We start from the raw sequence: 20,607 nt of genomic DNA on the forward strand, positions 1-20,607 counted from the left end.
TTTTATGTACCTAATCCTGTGAAGATTATACTGCCATTGTCGGAATTAGCCATAAGCCTACTTTGTCGTATTAATTTACAAATTGTGAAAAACCAAATTGAACTTCGCGGGCAGACCCGTCTCATGCATCTTAAGTATTAAACATTACAATGGGCTTGCAAAATTTATTTTTCTTAAGGTATTAGAATTTTTCATGAATGTTATCACAAAATCAACTGTTTAAATTAATTATTCAAAACAAAATTTAATTTTAATACAAAATCATCAGTAAAAGTAATTTGAAGACATTACTATATCCATGTCGAACTTGTTGCCATTCTCTCGTCTGTTGGAGTGCGCTCTTAACATATCTGCCTAAGTTATAGAGACAATCAGTCTAGACATATAAAATATTTCAAGTTTTGTGATTGAACCCGTGGTTCGAGCTATTAGCCAAATGTCCATCAATAAAAATTGTAAAAGTTGCATATTTTTGATTTATTACAGGGGTTGAAACCTTTCTAGTAGCAATAAAAATTGTAAAAGTGGCATATTTTTGATTTATTACAGGGGTTGAAACCTTTCTAGTAGCAATAAAAATTGTAAAAGTGGCATATTTTTGATTTATTACAGGGGTTGAAACCTTTCTAGTAGCAATAAAAATTGTAAAAGTGGCATATTTTTGATTTATTACAGGGGTTGAAACCTTTCTAGTAGCAATAAAAATTGTAAAAGTGGCATATTTTTGGGGGAGTATTAGTCTTGATTAGCATGGCTACTATATATTTCTTATATATATTCTTTCAAAAAAAAGTCTAAGTTATAAAACAAACAATGTAATGTTACCAACATAACGGCAGGGGACAAGTTATAGTGAACAAAGTGTACATCTCTTAACTAAAATGACAGATCTAAATGTATCGCTATCCTTTTCACAATACTCCATGCGAAAGAGGATAGCACTAGATTTATACCTGTCATTTTAATTTAGAAATTGGGAAAAAAAAGAATAAGCCAAAATTGTTTCGCCTTTGCTTTGTTAAGTATCTAATAAGGAGTCATAGCATGTAAGAAACTTGTTCAATATATTTATTTTTTGGGTTAAGGGCGGTTACGCATTCATCCGATTTGATATAATAAACTCGGATATCAAATATAAGAAAGTAATAATACATATTTTCACAAATATTAAAAATACTTAAATATAAAAATTATAAAACAAAAATATCATCCAAATCACTGTAACGAGGCAGGGTGCCCAGAACGCTGGCTGCGTTACCTCGTTGAATGGCCAGACTAATATGCTGCCAGACCTCCGGTCATCCGTGGACTCCACAAGACGGGATGACAGGTCCTTAAACAAGGATCTGGCATCCTCGCCCCACGAACCCATGGTCTCCACTCCAAAAGGCACAAATATGAAATTATTTTCTATATTTTCATATTTGCGCCTCTTGGCCGTTTCTGCCTTAGTGGCTGCCGTTCCGGCCGCCACGGAGGTCACCTGTATGTGAGACAGCGCCAGTGTATCAACACACGTGGCATCCCATACAAGCGGCCTTCCTTGTTTCCACGGAACCAGAGTCATACCGTCTGGTCTCTTGCCATCGCTACGTGCCAAACCATTTGGTTCTAATACTGCAGGCACTTTAGCCGTGACGAGACCTACGTATGAATCCGTTCAGGGAAGCATGACGGGAGAAACGACCGGCACTTAGGCCATGGTGGCCATATACTCGGATATTGATTACGCACTAATCCGATCTCTGATCCACGTCCAAGCTATTCAGTGGACATCTTTGACATATCTACGTCATACGTCCGATTTGAATCCGAGGCACATCCGAGATATTCTCACGGATGACGGAGAACTCGGATGACGGAAGTCGGAGCTGGTGCGTGAGCTGCCATACAAATAGTTCTATGACTACTTCGGAACGTATTTTCACGGATTCGGATCGGATGCAGTGCGTAATCGCCCTAAGTTCTAAGACCACGCGTATAAATTTTGGGGACTCGCCTATTATATGTTTCAACTGTCATATCACAAGTATGGTTTGCCCTTACGAAACTAGGTTTGGTTTGAATTTCGAATGTTTTCTTTAAAAATTGGAATTGAATTCCGAATGTTTTTTGAAAACATGTTTGTGATTGGTTGATGGACTCAAAATCGTTGACGCCCACTGTGATTATTGGCCTCAGAAGTTAGAGCATACCGACCAATCGCAAACATGTTTTCAAAAAACATTGATGCAAACATAGGTTTCGTTTGTGATTGGTTGTTGACTCAAAATGGTTAACGCCCATTGAGATTTTTGTCTCTCTCATTTGTAGGGATTACGTAAAAGAGAGAGTGCTATACTAACATCTATTCCTGGATGGAGTATAATGGCTAGTTTTTTTTTTTGACGTGGTGTTAGAACTTAAGCGATGAAGTATCTGCTTTGCAAGTTTTTCTTTCTTGTCAAAAACTAAATTCTGCAAAACTATTAATGGACATTTGGCCATAATGTTAATCATATTGGTTCTCATTTAGTAAGTAAATAAATGTTTATAAACAATTTATGCGTTTTTTTTAAATTGTAACCTTTAGCTCTAATTCACACGAGCGTTAAAAAAAGCGTTGCGTTAAGAGGGCTCTCTCCGTCACTCGTTTCATACAATCGTAGTTCCAATTTCATTTGAATATTAAGGAACCAAAGTCCATGAAATTTTGCACACATATTCTAGAAACTAATATCTGTCTGGTCTTTTAGATTTTTATAAACATGTGTAGTTTTAAAATTACAGGCGCTCAAAGATTTGTATGTGAATTTTTAAGAACGCGTAACTTTGAAACCGAATATTTTAACGGAAATCTGGAAAACCACAGACATAGATATTAGTTTCTAGAATATGTGTGCAAAATTTCATGGACTTTGGTTGTTTAATATTCAAATGAAATTTTCCCGCTGGGGAAGTTTTCTCCTAATGAACGCCAACTTCCTCCAACCAATCTGCTCATAGTCCACCGACTGATCGCATGATAAGGCATCCCTCAAAAAAAAAAAAAAGTTTCTAGAATATGTCTGCAAAATTTCATGGACTTTGGTTGCTTAATATTCAAATGAAATTGGAACTACGATTGTATGAAACGAGTGACGGAGAGACCCCTCTTAAAACCCGGCGTTGCGCTGGAAATACAACAGTGCGCGATAATAAAGCGTTGACGTGTGAACAGATACTTGGGAATGCGTTTGTTCTATTTGAACGCTTTTTTTAACGGACGTTAAAAAGCTCTCGTATGAGGCCTTAGGTTAGCAAACCCTTTACAAGAATTCAGTTCGGAAGACGAAATGAAAAAAAACATTGGTTTGATAATATAACTTTATTTCATATTTACATAATATTTTTTCAGTACTTAAAATTGTATTATACTGAACAGTCCGCACAAAATGACTTCTCACGCGCCATTTTTAGGGTTCCGTACCTCAAAAGGGAAAACGGAACCCTTATAGGATCACTTTGTTGTCTGTCTGTCTGTCTGTCCGTCTGTCCGTCGTGTCTGTCAAGAAACCTATAGGGTACTTCCCGTTGACCTAGAATCATGAAATTTGGCAGGTAAGTAGGTCTTATAGCACAAGTACAGGAATAAATCTGAAAACTGCGAATTTGTGGTTACATCATTTTAAAAAAATTAAAATATTTCAATTTTCAAAGTAAGATAACTATACCAAGTGGGGTATCATACCTGTACATCCTAAAACAGATTTTTATTTATTTTTATGTATAAAATATAGTTTTTGATTTATCGTGAAAAATGTTGGAAAAATACCCAAGTGCGGGACCCTCAGTGCGCGAGTCTGACTCGCACTTGGCCGGTTTTTTAAAGTAAATTAGTGAATTAGCTCGATGAACAAGGTATATATATTTTTCAACTGGCTTCACGGCTCTGGCTTCTAGACCTTTTGAGCCTTGAGGCATGGTGTAATTTGACTCATTGTGACTAGTCTCGCGAGTCGCTAGTGATCCACTGAAAATCGCCCACTGCGCAGGTACAAGATCTAGCCTCCTATGTTTTCCTGGTACCTTATTCATATGAACCACAGTTTATTATTGCCTTGGCTGTGTTATTACACAAGTAACAGTGACTAGTCTCGCGAGTCGCTAGTGATCCACTGAAAATCGCCCACTGCGCAGGTACAAGATCTAGCCTCCTATGTTTTCCTGGTACCTTATTCATATGAACCACAGTTTATTATTGTCTTGGCTGTTATTACACCAGTAATAGTGACTAGTCTCGCGAGTCGCTAGTGATCCACTGAAAATCGCCCACTGCGCAGGTACAAGATCTAGCCTCCTATGTTTTCCTGGTACTTTATTCATATAAACCACAGTTTATTATTGTCTTGGCTGTGTTATTACACAAGTAATAGTGACTAGTCTCGCGAGTCGCTAGTGATCCACTGAAATTCGCCCACTGCGCAGGTACAAGATCTAGCCTAGCCTATGTTTCCTGGTATTTTATTCATATAAACCACAGTTTATTATTGTCTTGGCTGTGTTATTACACGAGTAACAGTGACTAGTCTCGCGAGTCGCTAGTGATCCACTGAAAATCGCCCACTGCGCAGGTACAAGATCTAGCTTCCTATGTTTTCCTGGTACTTTATTCATATAAACCACAGTTTATTATTGTCTTGGCTGTGTTATTACACAAGTAACAGTGACTAGTTTCGCGAGTCGCTAGTGATCCACTGAAAATCGCCCACTGCGCAGGTACAAGATCTCCTAGCCTATGTTTTCCTGGTACCTTATTCATATGAACCACAGTTTATTATTGTCTTGGCTGTGTTATTACACCAGTAATAGTGACTAGTCTCGCGAGTAGCTAGTGATCCACTGAAAATCGCCCACTGCGCAGGTACAAGATCTGGCCTCCTATGTTTTCCTGGTACTTTATTCATATAAACCACAGTTTATTATTGTCTTGGCTGTGTTATTACACAAGTAATAGTGACTAGTCTCGCGAGTCGCTAGTGATCCACTGAAATTCGCCCACTGCGCAGGTACAAGATCTAGCCTAGCCTATGTTTCCTGGTATTTTATTCATATAAACCACAGTTTATTATTGTCTTGGCTGTGTTATTACACGAGTAACAGTGACTAGTCTCGCGAGTCGCTAGTGATCCACTGAAAATCGCCCACTGCGCAGGTACAAGATCTAGCTTCCTATGTTTTCCTGGTACTTTATTCATATAAACCACAGTTTATTATTGTCTTGGCTGTGTTATTACACAAGTAACAGTGACTAGTTTCGCGAGTCGCTAGTGATCCACTGAAAATCGCCCACTGCGCAGGTACAAGATCTCCTAGCCTATGTTTTCCTGGTACCTTATTCATATGAACCACAGTTTATTATTGTCTTGGCTGTGTTATTACACCAGTAACAGTGACTAGTCTCGCGAGTCGCTAGTGATCCACTGAAAATCGCCCACTGCGCAGGTACAAGATCTAGCTTCCTATGTTTTCCTGGTACTTTATTCATATAAACCACAGTTTATTATTGTCTTGGCTGTGTTATTACACAAGTAACAGTGACTAGTTTCGCGAGTCGCTAGTGATCCACTGAAAATCGCCCACTGCGCAGGTACAAGATCTCCTAGCCTATGTTTTCCTGGTACCTTATTCATATGAACCACAGTTTATTATTGTCTTGGCTGTGTTATTACACGAGTAACAGTGACTAGTCTCGCGAGTCGCTAGTGTCGGCGCTGTGTCCCGCGTCGGCTCTGTCGCGTCGGACGCGGCGGTTGCGCTTGGGCCGCGGCACGTGGAAGTGCACGTGCGACACGTGCAAGTCGCGCCCAGCCGCGCTCGTGAAGGACTTGCCACAATGACTGCATTCGTAGAGAGGCCTCGAGTCTTCATGCAGCTGTAACAAAACAAGCAGTAATTAAAACAAGATAAACTTGACTGCGATCATCTTAATAAACGCTGAAATCACACTAATATTATAAAGGCGAAAGTTTGTGTGTATGTTTGTTACTCTTTCACGCAATAACAACTGAACGGATTTGGTTGAAATTTGGAATGGAGGTAGAAAATATCTTGGATTAGCACATAGGCTACTTTTTATCCTACTAGTTTCTACGGGATTTCGCAAAACCTAAATCCACGCGGACGAAGTCGCGGGCGCCAGCTAGTATAAGAATAAAATTGTTTTTCTGTCGCTTGGTATATGTTATTCATAGTTACAAAAAAATCGGTGATTTCCACGACCGGCAAACTAGAAACCGTGATAGGCTCGCATATCCTACGCTCCGCCTCAGGAAAGTTGGAAAATCGTTTGTGGGAATGAGTGTAATATTTTATAATAAAATTCCACAATCAATTTTAGACTTGCCTTTACACAAGTTTAAAAAATCTATTAAAAGTATGCTCCTGAAAAAAGCTTATTATACAATCGAAGATTATGTAAATGACAAAAAAGCTTGGATTTGATGCGCTCCAGCAATACACGGCGCTGCAATTGCTTGTATACAGTATGGCATATTATTGTAAATTGTACATTTGAAAAGAGCAACCGCCGAGTTTCTTGCTGGTTCTTCTCGGTAGGAACAGCATTCCGAACCAGTAGTAGATTATTTTGACGATTCAAAAGCACTTGTAAAAGTTTAATTGAATAAAAATAATTTGAATTTGAATTGTTGTACATTTACATTCATGAGCTCAGAATTATCTCCTCTTTCATTTGACATCCCACTTGATAGAATAGCAAAAAAAAATTTGGAGACCTCCACTTTTTTTGATGTAACATCCGTTAGGTCAATTTTTTTCGTATAAAGCCTATGTCACCCGGACCTTTACAACGAATCAATTGACACCTCATTCATCAAAATCGGCCCAGTAGTTTAGGCGCTACGGTGGAACACACAGAATCTGGATACAAACATACATACATACATAGATTGCTAGTCATAACCCTTCCTTGGCTTTGCCGCAGTCGGGTAAAAAACTGTTTATATAAGACTGTTAAGATATTTTAATATTTTTATGTGAAACACAGCAAGTTAATGACAACAGTTTAATTTATAACATTATTCAAATACAAGTTAGCCCTTGACTGCAATCTCACCAGGTGGAAAGTGATAATGCAGTCTAAGATGGATGATAACCTGGAAAGGGTATGGCAATTATTAAAACCCATAACCCTTTGGTCTCTACACGCAGGGGCGGATCTACTTAAAGGCTTTTTGGGCTGCAGCCCAGGGCCCCGCGAATACAGAGGGCCCCCAACCGAACCGAAACCAATAGACGATATTGTCAATAAAAAAATCCGATCATAAGGTTGGCAACACTACGATCAATCAACCCGTGTTTCAAACAGAAAACAGTTTCTCGTCAAAATGGCAATTAGTTCTATGCAATTAGTTGAGTAATTAGGTAGGGCCCCTAAGCGGTATTAGCCCAGGGCCCCACAAATTCAAGATCCGTCCCTGTCTACACGGCATCGTACCGAAACGCTAACTCGCTTGGCGGCACGGCTTTGCTTGCTTTGGAATGTAACTAGCCACGGCCGAAGCCTCCCGCCAGACCAGACCCCTGCCGGGAATCGAACCCAGAACCTCCCACTAATAAGACCACAGCGCTTACCACTGCACCAAAGAGGCTAGAATAAACTATGTCATGTCTGACACAACCCGAAAAAAAGGTCTCTACTCAGCATAATACTGTACGCCTTAAGATGACGACCACTCACCAGCATGTGTCGCCGTTGGTTCGCAGGGTTCGACAGCACCTTGAGGCACACATCACACTGGAAGCTGTTCTTCCCGCTATGCCTCATCTCGTGGATCCTTAGAGACATATTCGTGGTGAAGCCCTTATCGCATATCGTACATTTGTACAGTTTCTCTCCAGTGTGCATTTGCATGTGCTGAATTAGACGCCTCGACGTCTGTGGACACGTAAAAAAATTACATCACGCGACATCGAGTGATATCTATTTGGTCCGTCACGCGACATCGCGTGATACATATGTTGAAGGCGCGTGGGCTACCGTAGACACATTAGTAATTTATTTTCGGTGTCCACGCTGATATCAATTATGTGAATCGCGCGACATCGCGTGATGTTCATTACATAACATTAGAAAATTGACTGATAATGTGCTATGTAACTCTATCTGTTACTTTTTCACTTGGAGGTACAGAGATAGCTTAATGGACGTACTTATACGTTACTTTTATAACGGAAAATCAAAGAGTTTTAATGGAATTTTCAAATATGTACTTAAATCTTCGCGAAGTCGCGGGCAAGTTGCAAATAACGCGACGTCGCGTGAATGCATTTTATTTATTTATCTCACCAAGAGCGCATTTTTCACACATAGCTTTGAGGTGGTGTTGTGCTATAGCGTTGCATTTATTACGCGGATTATAATTATTACAGTAGAGCCTCGATAATCCGAACTACCAAAAAATAACCCCTGTTCGGACTCACGGAGCGTTCGGATTACAGTATGTTAAAAAAAATGCAAATATATTTTGACAAAAAATATTTATTCAGGTACTATAAAACACATATTTAAACCACAAAATACGTTACTTATTCATAAAGTCATCAATTTTAGTTTGGCGGGTTCTATTTATTGACCAAAAAAAGGCTTTGTCCCACAAATTACGCAGCATCATCTTTTCGGATAAAGACAAGTCATTTTCATCAGCCCAATCTAAACAAGTATTCAGTGCTTGTGAATGAGGAATTTTCTTGACATTTAAAGCTGAAGTATTGTCAACAAAAGACTCGTCATTCCCAGACTCGTCAGTCTCTTGCGTAACAAAATACATATAAGATCAGCGGTCACGGTAAGGGAGAGAGAGGGGCAGTCGGCAGTTCGGATTACAGCGGCGTTCGGATTGTTCAGAGTACGGATTATCGAGGCTCTACTGTACTTGGAAATCTCCTTCGAAACTGGGGTCCACACGAAGTCGTTGTAACTTGCAAATGACGCGACGTCGTGTGATCACAGTCCATTTATTTATCTCACCGGGTATACTTTCCCGCACTTTTCGCACACAGCTTTGGGGTGGAACTTTATTACAGAGCTGGATTCTTTAGGAAACTATTGACTTTCAATACTTAAAAATTGTTTTTTACATCGTGGGAACTGTTTGATTTTCCGGGATAAAATGCCTACGTCAATTACAGGGACGCAAGCTACCTCGGTACCCATACAAATCGGTTAAGCGGATGGGTCTTTAGGAATCCCGTGGGAACTCTTTGATTTTCAGGGATAAAAAGTAGCCTATGTCCGTCCCCGGGATATAAGCTAACCCTGTACTAAATTTCGTCAGAACCGGTTAAACTGTTGGGCCGAGAAAAGGTAGCAGACAGACAGACAGACACACTTTCGCATTTATAATATTAGTGTGGATGTAAATGTATACCTATAATATCATCCATCCATCCATCCATCAGCCTGTATGCGTCCACTGCTGGACATAGGCCTTTCCAAGAGCGCGCCACCAAACACGGTCCTCCGCCTTCCTCATCCACCCGCTCCCCGCCACCTTCTTCAGGTCATCGGTCCAGCGGGCTGGAGGTCGTCCCACACTGCGCTTACCGGTACGCGGTCTCCACTCCAGAACACGTCTGCCCCATCGGCCGTCGGTTCTACGACAGACCTATAATATAATGACTATAATATCTTACCGGGTATACTTTCCCGCACTTTTCGCACACAGCCTTGGGGCGGGACTTCATAACAGCTCTGGACTTATCACGTGGTTGTTTGGGGCTCCCCTTCGGGAACTGGCTGCGAGTCTTGTCCGGGTGCTTCGCCCTAAAGTGCATTTCGTATCTGCGAACACCCAGCAGTCTCATACCACACTGAAAAAGAGGAAGATTTTTTTTAGGGCTCCGTACCTCAAAAGGAAAAACGGAACCCATAAGGATCACTTGGACGCAAACAGGCTGATTGATTGATTGAGTCATACTGCTCAACAGACTATAATCCGAAGGGCGATTTTTTTTTTAAATTTCAGATACAGGTTAGCCCTTGACTGCAATCTCACCTGGTGGTAAGTGATGATGCAGTCTAAGATGGAAGCGGGCTAACCTGGAAGGGGAATGGCAGTTTTTAAGGTCCGTACCTCAAAAGGAAAAACGGAACCCTTCTAGGATCACCTTGTTGTCTGTCTGTATGTCTGTCAAGAAACCTATAGGGTACTTCCAGTTGACCTAGAACCATGAAATTTGATAGGTAGGTAGGTCTTATAGCACAAGTAAAGGAATAAATCTGAAAACTGCGAATTTGTGGTTACATTACATAGAAAAAAATATTTAAATGTGTTTCAATTTTCAAAGTAAGATAACTATACCACGTGGGGTATCATATGAAAGGGCTTTACCTGTACATTCATAAAGAGAATATATTTTGGAGTAAACAAACATGTGTTGCATGTACGCGGCTTCAGAAGCGAAGCGTATGTTGCATGGCTCACACAACGGACCGGCTAAGTTCTGGAATAGTGTATGTACAATACAACTCACCTGTTCGCAATCGATGGGCTTTTGATTAGTAGTGGTGGTTCTGTTCTGCAGCGGACAGTTGGGTCGGAGTAGTTCGGCAGAGGCGTGTTTGGGGGACGCGAACATGTGTTGCATGTACGCGTCTTCGGAAGCGAAGCGTATGTTGCATGGCTCACACAACGGACCGGCTAAGTTCTGTAATAGTGTATATACAATACAACTCACCTGTTCGCAATCGATGGGCTTTTGATTAGTAGTGGTGGTTCTGTTCTGCAGCGGACAGTTGGGTCGGAGTAGTTCGGCAGAGGCGTGTTTGGGGGACGCGAACATGTGTTGCATGTACGCGTCTTCGGAAGCGAAGCGTATGTTGCATGGCTCACACAACGGACCGGCTAAGTTCTGGAATAGTGCATACGTTATAACTAGTTCTTGAAGACGTGAAAAGGAATTATGATGTTATTCTTTTAGGGTTCCGTAGCTGAAAAGGAAAAACGGGACCCTTATAGGATCACTTTGTTGTCTGTCTGTATGTGCAAGGCTGCAAGTTAATGACAACAAAGCCATCTATATGTGATTTAGTAAATTTATATTCTTGTGAACACATTTTAATTTTTTTTGTGATGTAACCACAATTCACGGTTTTCTGATTTTCCAGAGATTTTCGACCTATCTAGTTGCCAAATTTCATGATTCTAGATCAACGGGAAGTACCCTATAGTATAGTATTTATTTATTTATTTATTTATAGGTTTACCCTTAACAGACAAGACAAGCGGATAGACATACAGACAACAAAATGATCCTATAAGGGTTCCGTTTTTCTTTTTGAGGTACAGACCACTAAAAAACCCGGCCAAGTGCGAGTCGGACTCGCGCACTGAGGGTTTCGTACTGGGGTATTTTTTCCAACATTTTGCACGAATGCATAAATCAAAAACTATTATGCATAAAAACAAATAAAAATCAGTTTTAGAATGTACAGGTAAAGCCCTTTCATATGATACCCCACTCGGTATAGTTATCTTATTTTGAAAATTGAAACATATTTTAATTTTTTTTAAATGATATAACCACAAATTCGCGGTTTTCAGATTTATTCCTGTACTTGTGCTATAAGACCTACCTACCTACTAAATTTCATGATTCTAGGTCAACGGGAAGTACCCTATAGGTTTCTTAACAGACGGACAGACAACAAAGTGAACCTATAAGGGTTCCGTTTTTCTTTTTGAGGTACGGAACCCTAAAAAAGTACCTCCGTGTCGTCAAAGGGGTGTTTCTTGTCCATATGCGACCGCAGCCCCTTCTCACCGATGAAAGAGAAACCGCACTGAGAGCACACGAAGTCTGAAGGGTGCTTTATACGCTCGTGCGACTTCAGTGTCGAGCATTTACTGAAATCATTTTAATTATTGAAGAAATAAGAGAAAGATGCGCAGCTCGAGCTATGCGATGTATCGATAGTAGGGAAGCGGTGAGAGCGACGCGGTGAGGAGAGAGCCGCTCACGCGTCCTGTCGTGCCTGCACATAGCTACACCACTCGCGACGGCCCATAGCAGGCATCCATAGCACGCATCCTTCCATATAAAAACATATCTTAGTTGAATCCGTTTCCACCAGTGGTAAGCTATGTGCACCGATGAATATGATTGGTGGATATCAAACGCATCCATAGCAACATAGCATAGCACATCTCTGGTGGAAAGGCACCCTTAGGCTATTAGAACGAGACAGCGTTATACCGCTGGAATAAGTCTGTCTCGTTTTAACTGAAACTTAAGGCTGAGCTTAGAAAAAGTTATTTCGAACCACGAGCGCTGAAAGTGTTCATGCTTATCAGTAACTAGCTGACCCCCGCGACTTCATCCGCGTGGATTTAGGTTTTTCGAAATCCCGTGGGAACTCTTTGGTTTCCCGGGATAAAAAGTAGCCTATGTGCTAATCCAGGATATTATCTATCTCCATTCCGAATTTCAGCCATATCCATCCAGTAGTTTTTGCGTGAAGGAGTAACAAACATACACACACACACATACACACATACAAACTTTCGCCTTTATAATATTAGTGTGATCAATGGAAGGATTCGTGCTATGGATGCCTGCTATGGGCCGTCGCGAGTGGTGTAGCTATGTGCAGGCGCGTCAGGACGCGTGAGCGCCTCTCCTCACCGCGTCGCTCTCACCGCTCCCCTACTATCGATACATCGCATAGCTCGAGCTGCGCATCTTTCTCGCGCAGCTACTTTGCGGCGGCGCATCTTCATAACGCATCCTCCTCGCACAGCTACATAGTTTGATAAATACAAAACCCAGAGACTTCAGTTTATCACTTTTACTAACTTAAATACATAGATCACCATATTTCTTATATCACTAGTACAAATTAACACACAAGCTCTCTCTACTGATTGACCAACTAGAATGAATGCTCAATGCTCCGTTTTCGTTTTCCTCTCTCAAATTTCTCACTCTCCCCACTTTCCCCACAATCTATTCGTCCAAGATAGTTCTACGTTCTGATTGGCCAAAGCATTTGCGTGGCAAACTGGATTATTTTAATTTGGCCAATCAGATCCTAGTTAATGTTGCCACTACAAAACTCACAGATTATACAAAAAATATTGCGAATGCCGTGCTATAGAATATAAAATTGTAAAAATCATGACAATAGTATTGATGGAAACGGTCACATATTTTCGTAGCGTAGATTTCACATCTTTGTAGCATAGCTGCATAGCACATCTCTGGTGGAAAAGCAGCCTTAGAAACGGGGACACTCACCTAAACTTCATATCACAGTGAATACATTTGTAAACTTTGCCATCATGCCAGCGCTGGTGGAGGACTGCCGAATTTCGGTGGGTGGTGACATACGGACACTCGGTACATTTATACATATAGCAATGGTTATAATTGAAATGTTTTCTTTTGAGCCTTTCGCTTCTATAGCGAGTGTGGCATACTTCACATTCAAATAAACCAAATTTCTGAAACAGGTTAACAAGTGTAAATTAAAAATTTATAACACCCCCAACAAGTGAAGGTTACAGTAACTAGAAAAGAGCTGATAACTTTCAAACGGCTGAACCGATTTTCTTGGATAATAGCTAAGAACACTCTCGATCAAGCCACCTTTCAAACAAAAAAAAAAACTAAATTAAAATCGGTTCAATAGTTTAGGAGCTATGATGCCACAGACAGATACACACGTCAAACTTATAACACCCCTCTTTTTGGGTGGGGGTTAAAAACAACTCACATCTGTGTGTCTTTCCATATGAGCGTTATAAGGCTCCAAACGGTGGAATCCTTTGTAACAAAAATCACATTTATACCACGAATTCGTATAGTTGTCTAAATTTTTTCGCTTTTCTATTTCAGCTTTTTGCTCTTCCACAGTTAGTTTCACCTCTTCGACCGATTTCAAGTCTAATTTATTAACTGGCGGCTTTTTTGTAGTCTTCCTTTTTCTAACAACCACATCTTTTACATCATTAGTCAAAATCTTTTTGACAGGTCTCTTTCTGACACGAATCGGTTTTTCTGATTTGATTGCCTTCTTCCTTTTCAAAGCATTAACTTTACGAGTGGCTGTTTTTTTTCTAGCATCATTTTTAACTGTGCCTGATTTTGTGTCTAGATTTTCTTTTTTAACATGTTGATCTTTAGCCAAATCCGTATCACAATCATTAATATTATCATCACTAACATCAATATCAATGTCATAATCTCTTGATTCCAAATCATTTCTGTTGCTTTTAACTGTAGGCTCATTGACGATTTCATTTTTAAAAATGTCAGTAGCATCATTATTTGGAAGTAGATCTTCGACTTCATCCTTAATTTCTAGTTCTGTAACTGTGTCTGTGAATTGAAATTATTTATTTGCAAGAAACATCAATACTTAATATCACACTATCACACTAATCACACTAATATTATAACGGCGAAACTTTGTATGTGTGTGTGTGTGTGTGTGTGTATGTTTGTTACTCCTTCACGCAAAAACTACTGGACGGATTTGGCTGAAATTTGGAATGGAGATAGATTATATTCTGGATTAGCACATAAGCTACTTTTTATCCCGGAAAATCGAAGAGGTTCCACGGGGTTTCGAAAAACCTAAGTCTACGCGGCCGAAGTCGCGGGCATCGGCTAGTCACACTAATATTATAAAGGCGAAAGTTTGTATGTGTGTGTGTGTGTGTGTGTGTGTGTGTGTGTGTGTGTGTATGTTTGTTACTCCTTCACGCAAAAACTACTGGTCGGATTGGGCTGAAACGAACTGAACGGATCCACGCGAACGAAGTCGCGGGCATCAGCTAGTGTATAATAAATGCGAAAGTGCGTCTGTCTGTTTGTCTGTCTGCTACCTTTTCACGGCCCGACGGTTTAATCGATTCTGACGGCTATAGAGTTAGCTTATATCCCGGGGACGAACCTAGGCTACTTATTATCCCCGAAAATCAAAGAGTTCCCACGGGATTCCTAAAAACCCATTCGATTAACCGATTTGTATGTTTGGTACCGAGGTAGCTTGCGTCCCTGTAATTGACATAGGCATTATCCCGGAAAATCAAACAGTTCCCACGGGATTTTTAAAAACCTAAATCCACGCGGACGAAGTCGCGGGCATCCTCTAGTTCTACTTCAGTAGATGTTCACACACCAATTATTGTCACTACCTCACTAGCCACTACCCGTATCATAAATGCGAAAGTGTTTGTTGGTTAATTGGTTTGACCTTCAATCACGTCGCGACGGAACGAATCGACGTGACTTTTTGTATGGATATAGTTTTTTTTAAAAAAAAAAAAAAGACTATAAGCCATGTTAAATGAGTAATATTCCCCTTTCCTCTCCAACTAAGCGTCAGGCTTGTGCTAGGAGTAGGTACGACAATAGTGCAACGGGCGGGGTTTGAACCGTCGACCTTTCGGTTTTCAGTCCACTCCTTTACCGGTTGAGCTATTGAGGCTCTAGTTAAAGGCCTGGAGAGTGATATAGTCTTTTTATCCCGAAAAATAGTTCCCCAAAGAGTTCCCACGGGAATTTTGAAAACATAAATGCGCGCGGACGAAGTCGCGGGCATCAGATAGTTATTAATTAAAATAAAATTAAAGCTATTAAAATATAAAATACTAGGAACCAAAAGCTTAATTTGCTATAATCCGACAAATCAAAGAAATCTGTATGGTGTAAAGTGCAATTAAACATTGTGAGGTCTACATCTCCTGAGGATGCTCCGGTGTCGGGGCGAAACGCGCGTCGAGTGGTGTTGGAATTTGTGTGGTGCTGCGTGGTGGTGCTGCGTGTGACTTGCTTGGTGGCTGGCTTTTCCTGCATGTTTATCAGTGGGAGGGCGGGCGGTGCATGTCGCATGCTGCATGTTGCACCATACAGATTTCGTTGGTTTGGCGGATTATAGCAAATTAAGCTTTTGGTTCCTTGCATGTCAAAGACTTCCGCAAAATAACGCCTGCTTTACTAAAAATATACAATGTAATACGATCCATACTAATATTATAAATACGAAAGTGTGTCTGTCTGTCTGTCTGTCTATCTGTCTGTCTGTCTGTTACGCTTTCACGGCTCAACCGCTGAACCAGTTTTAATGAAATTTTGTACAGACTTAGGATACATTCCGGGGAAGGACATAGGCTACTTTTTATCCCGGAAAACAAACAGTTCCCGCGGGATTCCTAAATACTCATCCACTTGATCGATTCGTATGAAATTTGGTACCGTCCCTGTAATTGACATAGGCAACTTTTCATCCCGGAAAATCAAATGGTTCCCACGGGATCTTTAAAAACTTAAATCCACGTGGACGAAGTCGCGGGCATCCTATAGTAATTTAATAATACGTTCAGTACCTTGTGGTTTATTTTGAAAAACTTTTGTTTCATCAGTATTTACATTGTTTTCTTGAGTTTGATACACAGTCAAATCTTGATTTCTTTTCATTTCTATCAAGTACATATCGCAGTGGTTCGGTTGGTATAGTTTCTTAGCTATGTTAGATGCCAGTTTCTTGTCTTTTCTGTCTACTGTCTTTATAATTTGCATTGTTAACTGAAAACATAATATGTCATATTAATATTATAGGTGCAAAACTGTCCGTCTGTTTGTTAGCATTTCATGGCTTCTCCATCACATCACACTAATATTATAAATGTGAAAGTTTGTGTGTGTGTTTGTTACTCCTTAACGCAAAAACTACTGGACGGATTTGGCTGAAATTTGGAATGGAGATAGATAATATCCAAGATTAGCACATAAGCTACTTTTTATCCCGGAAAATCAAAGAGTTCCCACGGGACTTTGAAAAACCTAAAACCACGCGGACGAAGTCGCGGGCATCATCTAGTTTAATCTACAGTGGACGCCCGGTAATCCGGCACCCCCTGTAATCCAACAAGTCTATTATTATTGAATTTACTAAATTTGACATACATGCAGTATGATTTGTACTTCAGAGTATATATAATGTTATACATACTCTGAAGTATGTTATACATAATTTTATACATAGAAGTTTAAGTACTAACATAGTTTTTAAGTTTGTATTGTTACTAACTACTTAGTGTTTAAGTACTAACATAATTTTTAAGTTTTTTGTTACTAACACTAATGGATCTGTGTTGTCCGATTATTAAATAAATTATAAATTATAGAATCTTATCATTGGATCTATAATAATATGTCAGATTACAAGGTACTCCGTACCGTCCGTAAGGTAAAAATCCGGATTAGATGGGGTATTAGGCAGTACCTACTTTATATAATCCGACAAATTCCATAGTCCAACTATCGAAGTCGCGGGCATCCTCTAGAAGATAATAAGTCTCTTACCGTTTTATGCTTCTCAAACAATCCCAACAGTAAATGATATGCCCTCAGACTTTTCTCTCTGAATTTTCTGGAATTGCTCAGCCTCTGAGCACATTCTGAGCAAAACTGTGGCGCAAACTGCATGTCATCTTGCAACTGTAATAAAAGAGCATTTGTTAGGGCTCTGTACGTCAAAAAGGAAAACGGAACCCTTATAGGATCACTTGGCTGTCCGTCTGTCGCGTCTGTCAAGAAAACCTATGAGATACTTCCCGTTGACCTAGAATCATGTTTGGCGGGTAGTTAGGTCTTATAGCACAAGTAAAGGAATAAATCTGGAAACCGTGAAGTCACACAAAATAATTAAAATGTATTTCAATTTTCAAAGTAAGATAACTATACCAAGTGGGGTATCATATGAAAGGGCTTTACATGTACACTCTAAAACAGATTTTTATTTATTTCTATGCAATAATAGTTTTTGATTTGTCGTGTAACATGTCGGAAAAAATGTCCAAGTACAGAACCCTCGGTGCACGAAACTGACTCGCACTTGGCCGGTTTTTAAATATATCCCAGCCCAACCAGCGTTGCAGCCCAAGCAGGTTGTTGCGTGCGCCATGTTTTGTACACGCGAACTATGAGCGAGACAGCACGAGTTGTACTCTTACATATTCACAAATGAGCAAGTGGGAGAGAAGACGGACAAATAAATTAACAGACAACAAACCGAAATTCCAGTCAACTGTTTAAATTCCACATCCAAGTTAAACATGTTAGCTGGGTACAGCTTGTACTCTTCGCTGGTGGCCAGGCATATCATGCAGAACTGAAAAGGAAAAAGTTTTTTTTTTTAATTCAGACACAAGTTAGCCAATGACTGCAATCTCACCTGGTAAGTGATGATGCAGTCTAAGAAGGAAGTGGGCTAACCTGGACGGGGTACGGCAGATTGCATTAGACCCTTTGGTTTCTACACGTACCGGAACGCTAAATCGCTTGGCGGCACGTCTCTGTCGGTAGGGTGGTAACTAGCCACGGCCGTAGCCTCTTACCAGACCAGACCAGAGATGTTTAGACGTTATCACACTAATCACACTAATAAACCCTGTATAATCGGGCACCCCCTGTAATCCGACATGTCTATTACATTGCTACATGTATTATTATTGAATATTTTTGACAATCTTCTTATTTTAATATGTAGATTTGTTTGAACATACTTATTTCCTTATGTAAAGTTATTATTTTTTGCAAGTTTTATAGCATCAATGACGTTAATATTGTTTAATTTACTAAATTTGACATACATAATGAAGCATGATTTGTACTTCAGAGTAAATCTATACATATAACATATAGAATCTTATCATTGGATCTGTAATTTGTCGGATTACAAGGTACTCTTTTCCATGAAGTCCTCTGCAACCTGGGCGGTCTACTTGGCTTCTGGAGCGAGCTTGGATGGCTGGAGTGAAGACTTCGGCGGGGAGGGGCAACACACTCACAACAGACGGAAACGTTTAAGTGCGGAAACCAGCCCAAAGAGAAAAAGAAGAAGAAGAAGGTACTCTTTTGTAAACATTTCCGGACTATAGGGTGTCTTAGGCAGTACTCTATAATCCAACAAATTCGATAGTCCGACACTGCCCTGCAAAATGTTTGTCGGATTACCGGGGGTCCACTGTATTATGTTATATTATATAATATGCAAGTAATTTTAGTATATAAATAAGGCTCACGAAAAAATGCGTACTATCTATACATATAATAAAATTGTAGAAAAGTGGTGTCTGTACAATGGAAATATATAAAAAAAAGTAGCAGGGGTTGTTATTATATTGATGCCGAACCCGAAATTGTAATTAAAATTTTTTTGTCTGTTTTTCCGTATGCTTGTGCACGCTAATATCAGAAACGGCTTATTCGATTAAGATACGGTTTTCACTAATATATTGTAGTAAGCTTCACTTAACATTAAGTGTTTATTTCATGTCAATCGGTTCATAAATAAAAAAGTTATGTCAATTTAAAGAATCACGGCGAACATTTTTAACGTACAGAGTACGTACTACACGCCTCGCGCCTGAGCGTCCGTGGCTATATAAAGCGCGCTGATTCCACGCGAACGAAGTCGCGGGCACAGCTATAATACATAAATAGATACTTTATAGTAATAAATATATAGATATTTTATAATGTATTAATTATTATTTATCACATCTACATCATTGTTTAACAATCAGAAATTGAACCCAATTTGAATGAATGACTCACCTGTTCAGGCAAAGATTCCCAGTATCTGGCACTTTGCTGCTCGCAATGTATTTCATGCTCCATCTTATCCATATTGTTAACCTGAAGATCTCTGTACTATTATCATCTGTAGAATACAAAAAATTCAAAATCCATATCCATACTATACTAATAATAATATTATAAATGTGAAAGTGCATCTGTGTCTGTCTGTCTGCTTTTCACGGCCCAACAGTTTAACCGATTTTTGATGAAAGGTACAGAGTTAGCTTACATCCCGGGGAAGGACATAGGCTACCTTTTATCCGGGAAAATCAAAGAGTTCCCATAGGAACTCTTAGATTTTCTGGGATAAATAGTAGCCTATGTGTTAATCCTGGGTATAATCTATTTCCATTCCTTTCAGTCAAATCCATCCAGTAGTTTTAGCGTAATTGAGTAACAAACATCCAAACATCCACACTTTCATATTTATAATATTATTAGGATTTTAACAGTTTAAACAGCATTCGCCAAAAAAGCTTTAAGATAGCGCAATTTTCGCATACTTAGTACCTACTTACCACTTTAAATCTTTATAACTTATCCACATACGTTCTCAAACAATCCACTAATCCATTGGATCACATTAGAGCATGTAAGCCGCAAGAAAATATATACGGTAGTTTCTGAGATAAGCACGTACAAACAGATAAACCCGTGCCTCAAAGTAACATCAAAAACGCTGGCATAGGGTCAATGTATCACTGAGTATTTGTAATATGGTTTTCCACATTACAGTCAACCCTCGGCTGCCTTAGTCGATGCCTTCTTTATAATTTACTCAAGTGTTAGGCAATTATTGTTATTTAATAATAAACAACTTCAACAACACACCATATTTGAAAAAATTGATATAATATCAATCAATCAACTATATCTTTCAAGCTTTTTTGGTATTGTTTTGGTTGTTTTTCGATCTATGGTCTATAATTGATATTTGACAGTTGATTGACAGCAGCCACAGATCACTATATACCA

The 20,607-nt window shown here is 39.7% G+C and overlaps 1 protein-coding gene across 2 annotated transcripts; it reads right to left on the reverse strand.

Annotated features, from left to right (window-relative positions):
- Window positions 1-3,760: 3,760 nt before the first annotated feature.
- Window positions 3,761-20,545, reverse strand: LOC123879485 (zinc finger protein 879-like). 2 transcript variants are annotated; one of them, XM_045927206.1, is made up of 12 exons: window positions 20,151-20,545; window positions 19,609-19,714; window positions 18,062-18,160; window positions 17,353-17,487; window positions 16,374-16,572; window positions 13,757-14,361; window positions 13,279-13,484; window positions 11,750-11,888; window positions 10,720-10,893; window positions 9,676-9,852; window positions 7,721-7,918; window positions 3,761-5,893 (listed from the first exon to the last, which is right to left on the reverse strand). In XM_045927206.1, the coding sequence occupies exons 2-12, from the start codon at window positions 19,678-19,680 to the stop codon at window positions 5,705-5,707; spliced, it is 2,193 nt and encodes a 730-aa protein (XP_045783162.1). In that variant the 5' UTR covers window positions 19,681-19,714; window positions 20,151-20,545; the 3' UTR covers window positions 3,761-5,704. The 2 variants fall into 2 exon arrangements, with proteins under 2 accessions (XP_045783162.1, XP_045783164.1); XM_045927208.1 differs by having other exon boundaries at window positions 19,609-19,689; window positions 20,151-20,540.
- Window positions 20,546-20,607: the final 62 nt, after the last annotated feature.

This window comes from Maniola jurtina, chromosome 28, assembly GCF_905333055.1.
Source record: "Maniola jurtina chromosome 28, ilManJurt1.1, whole genome shotgun sequence".
Lineage (NCBI taxonomy): Eukaryota > Metazoa > Arthropoda > Insecta > Lepidoptera > Nymphalidae > Maniola > Maniola jurtina.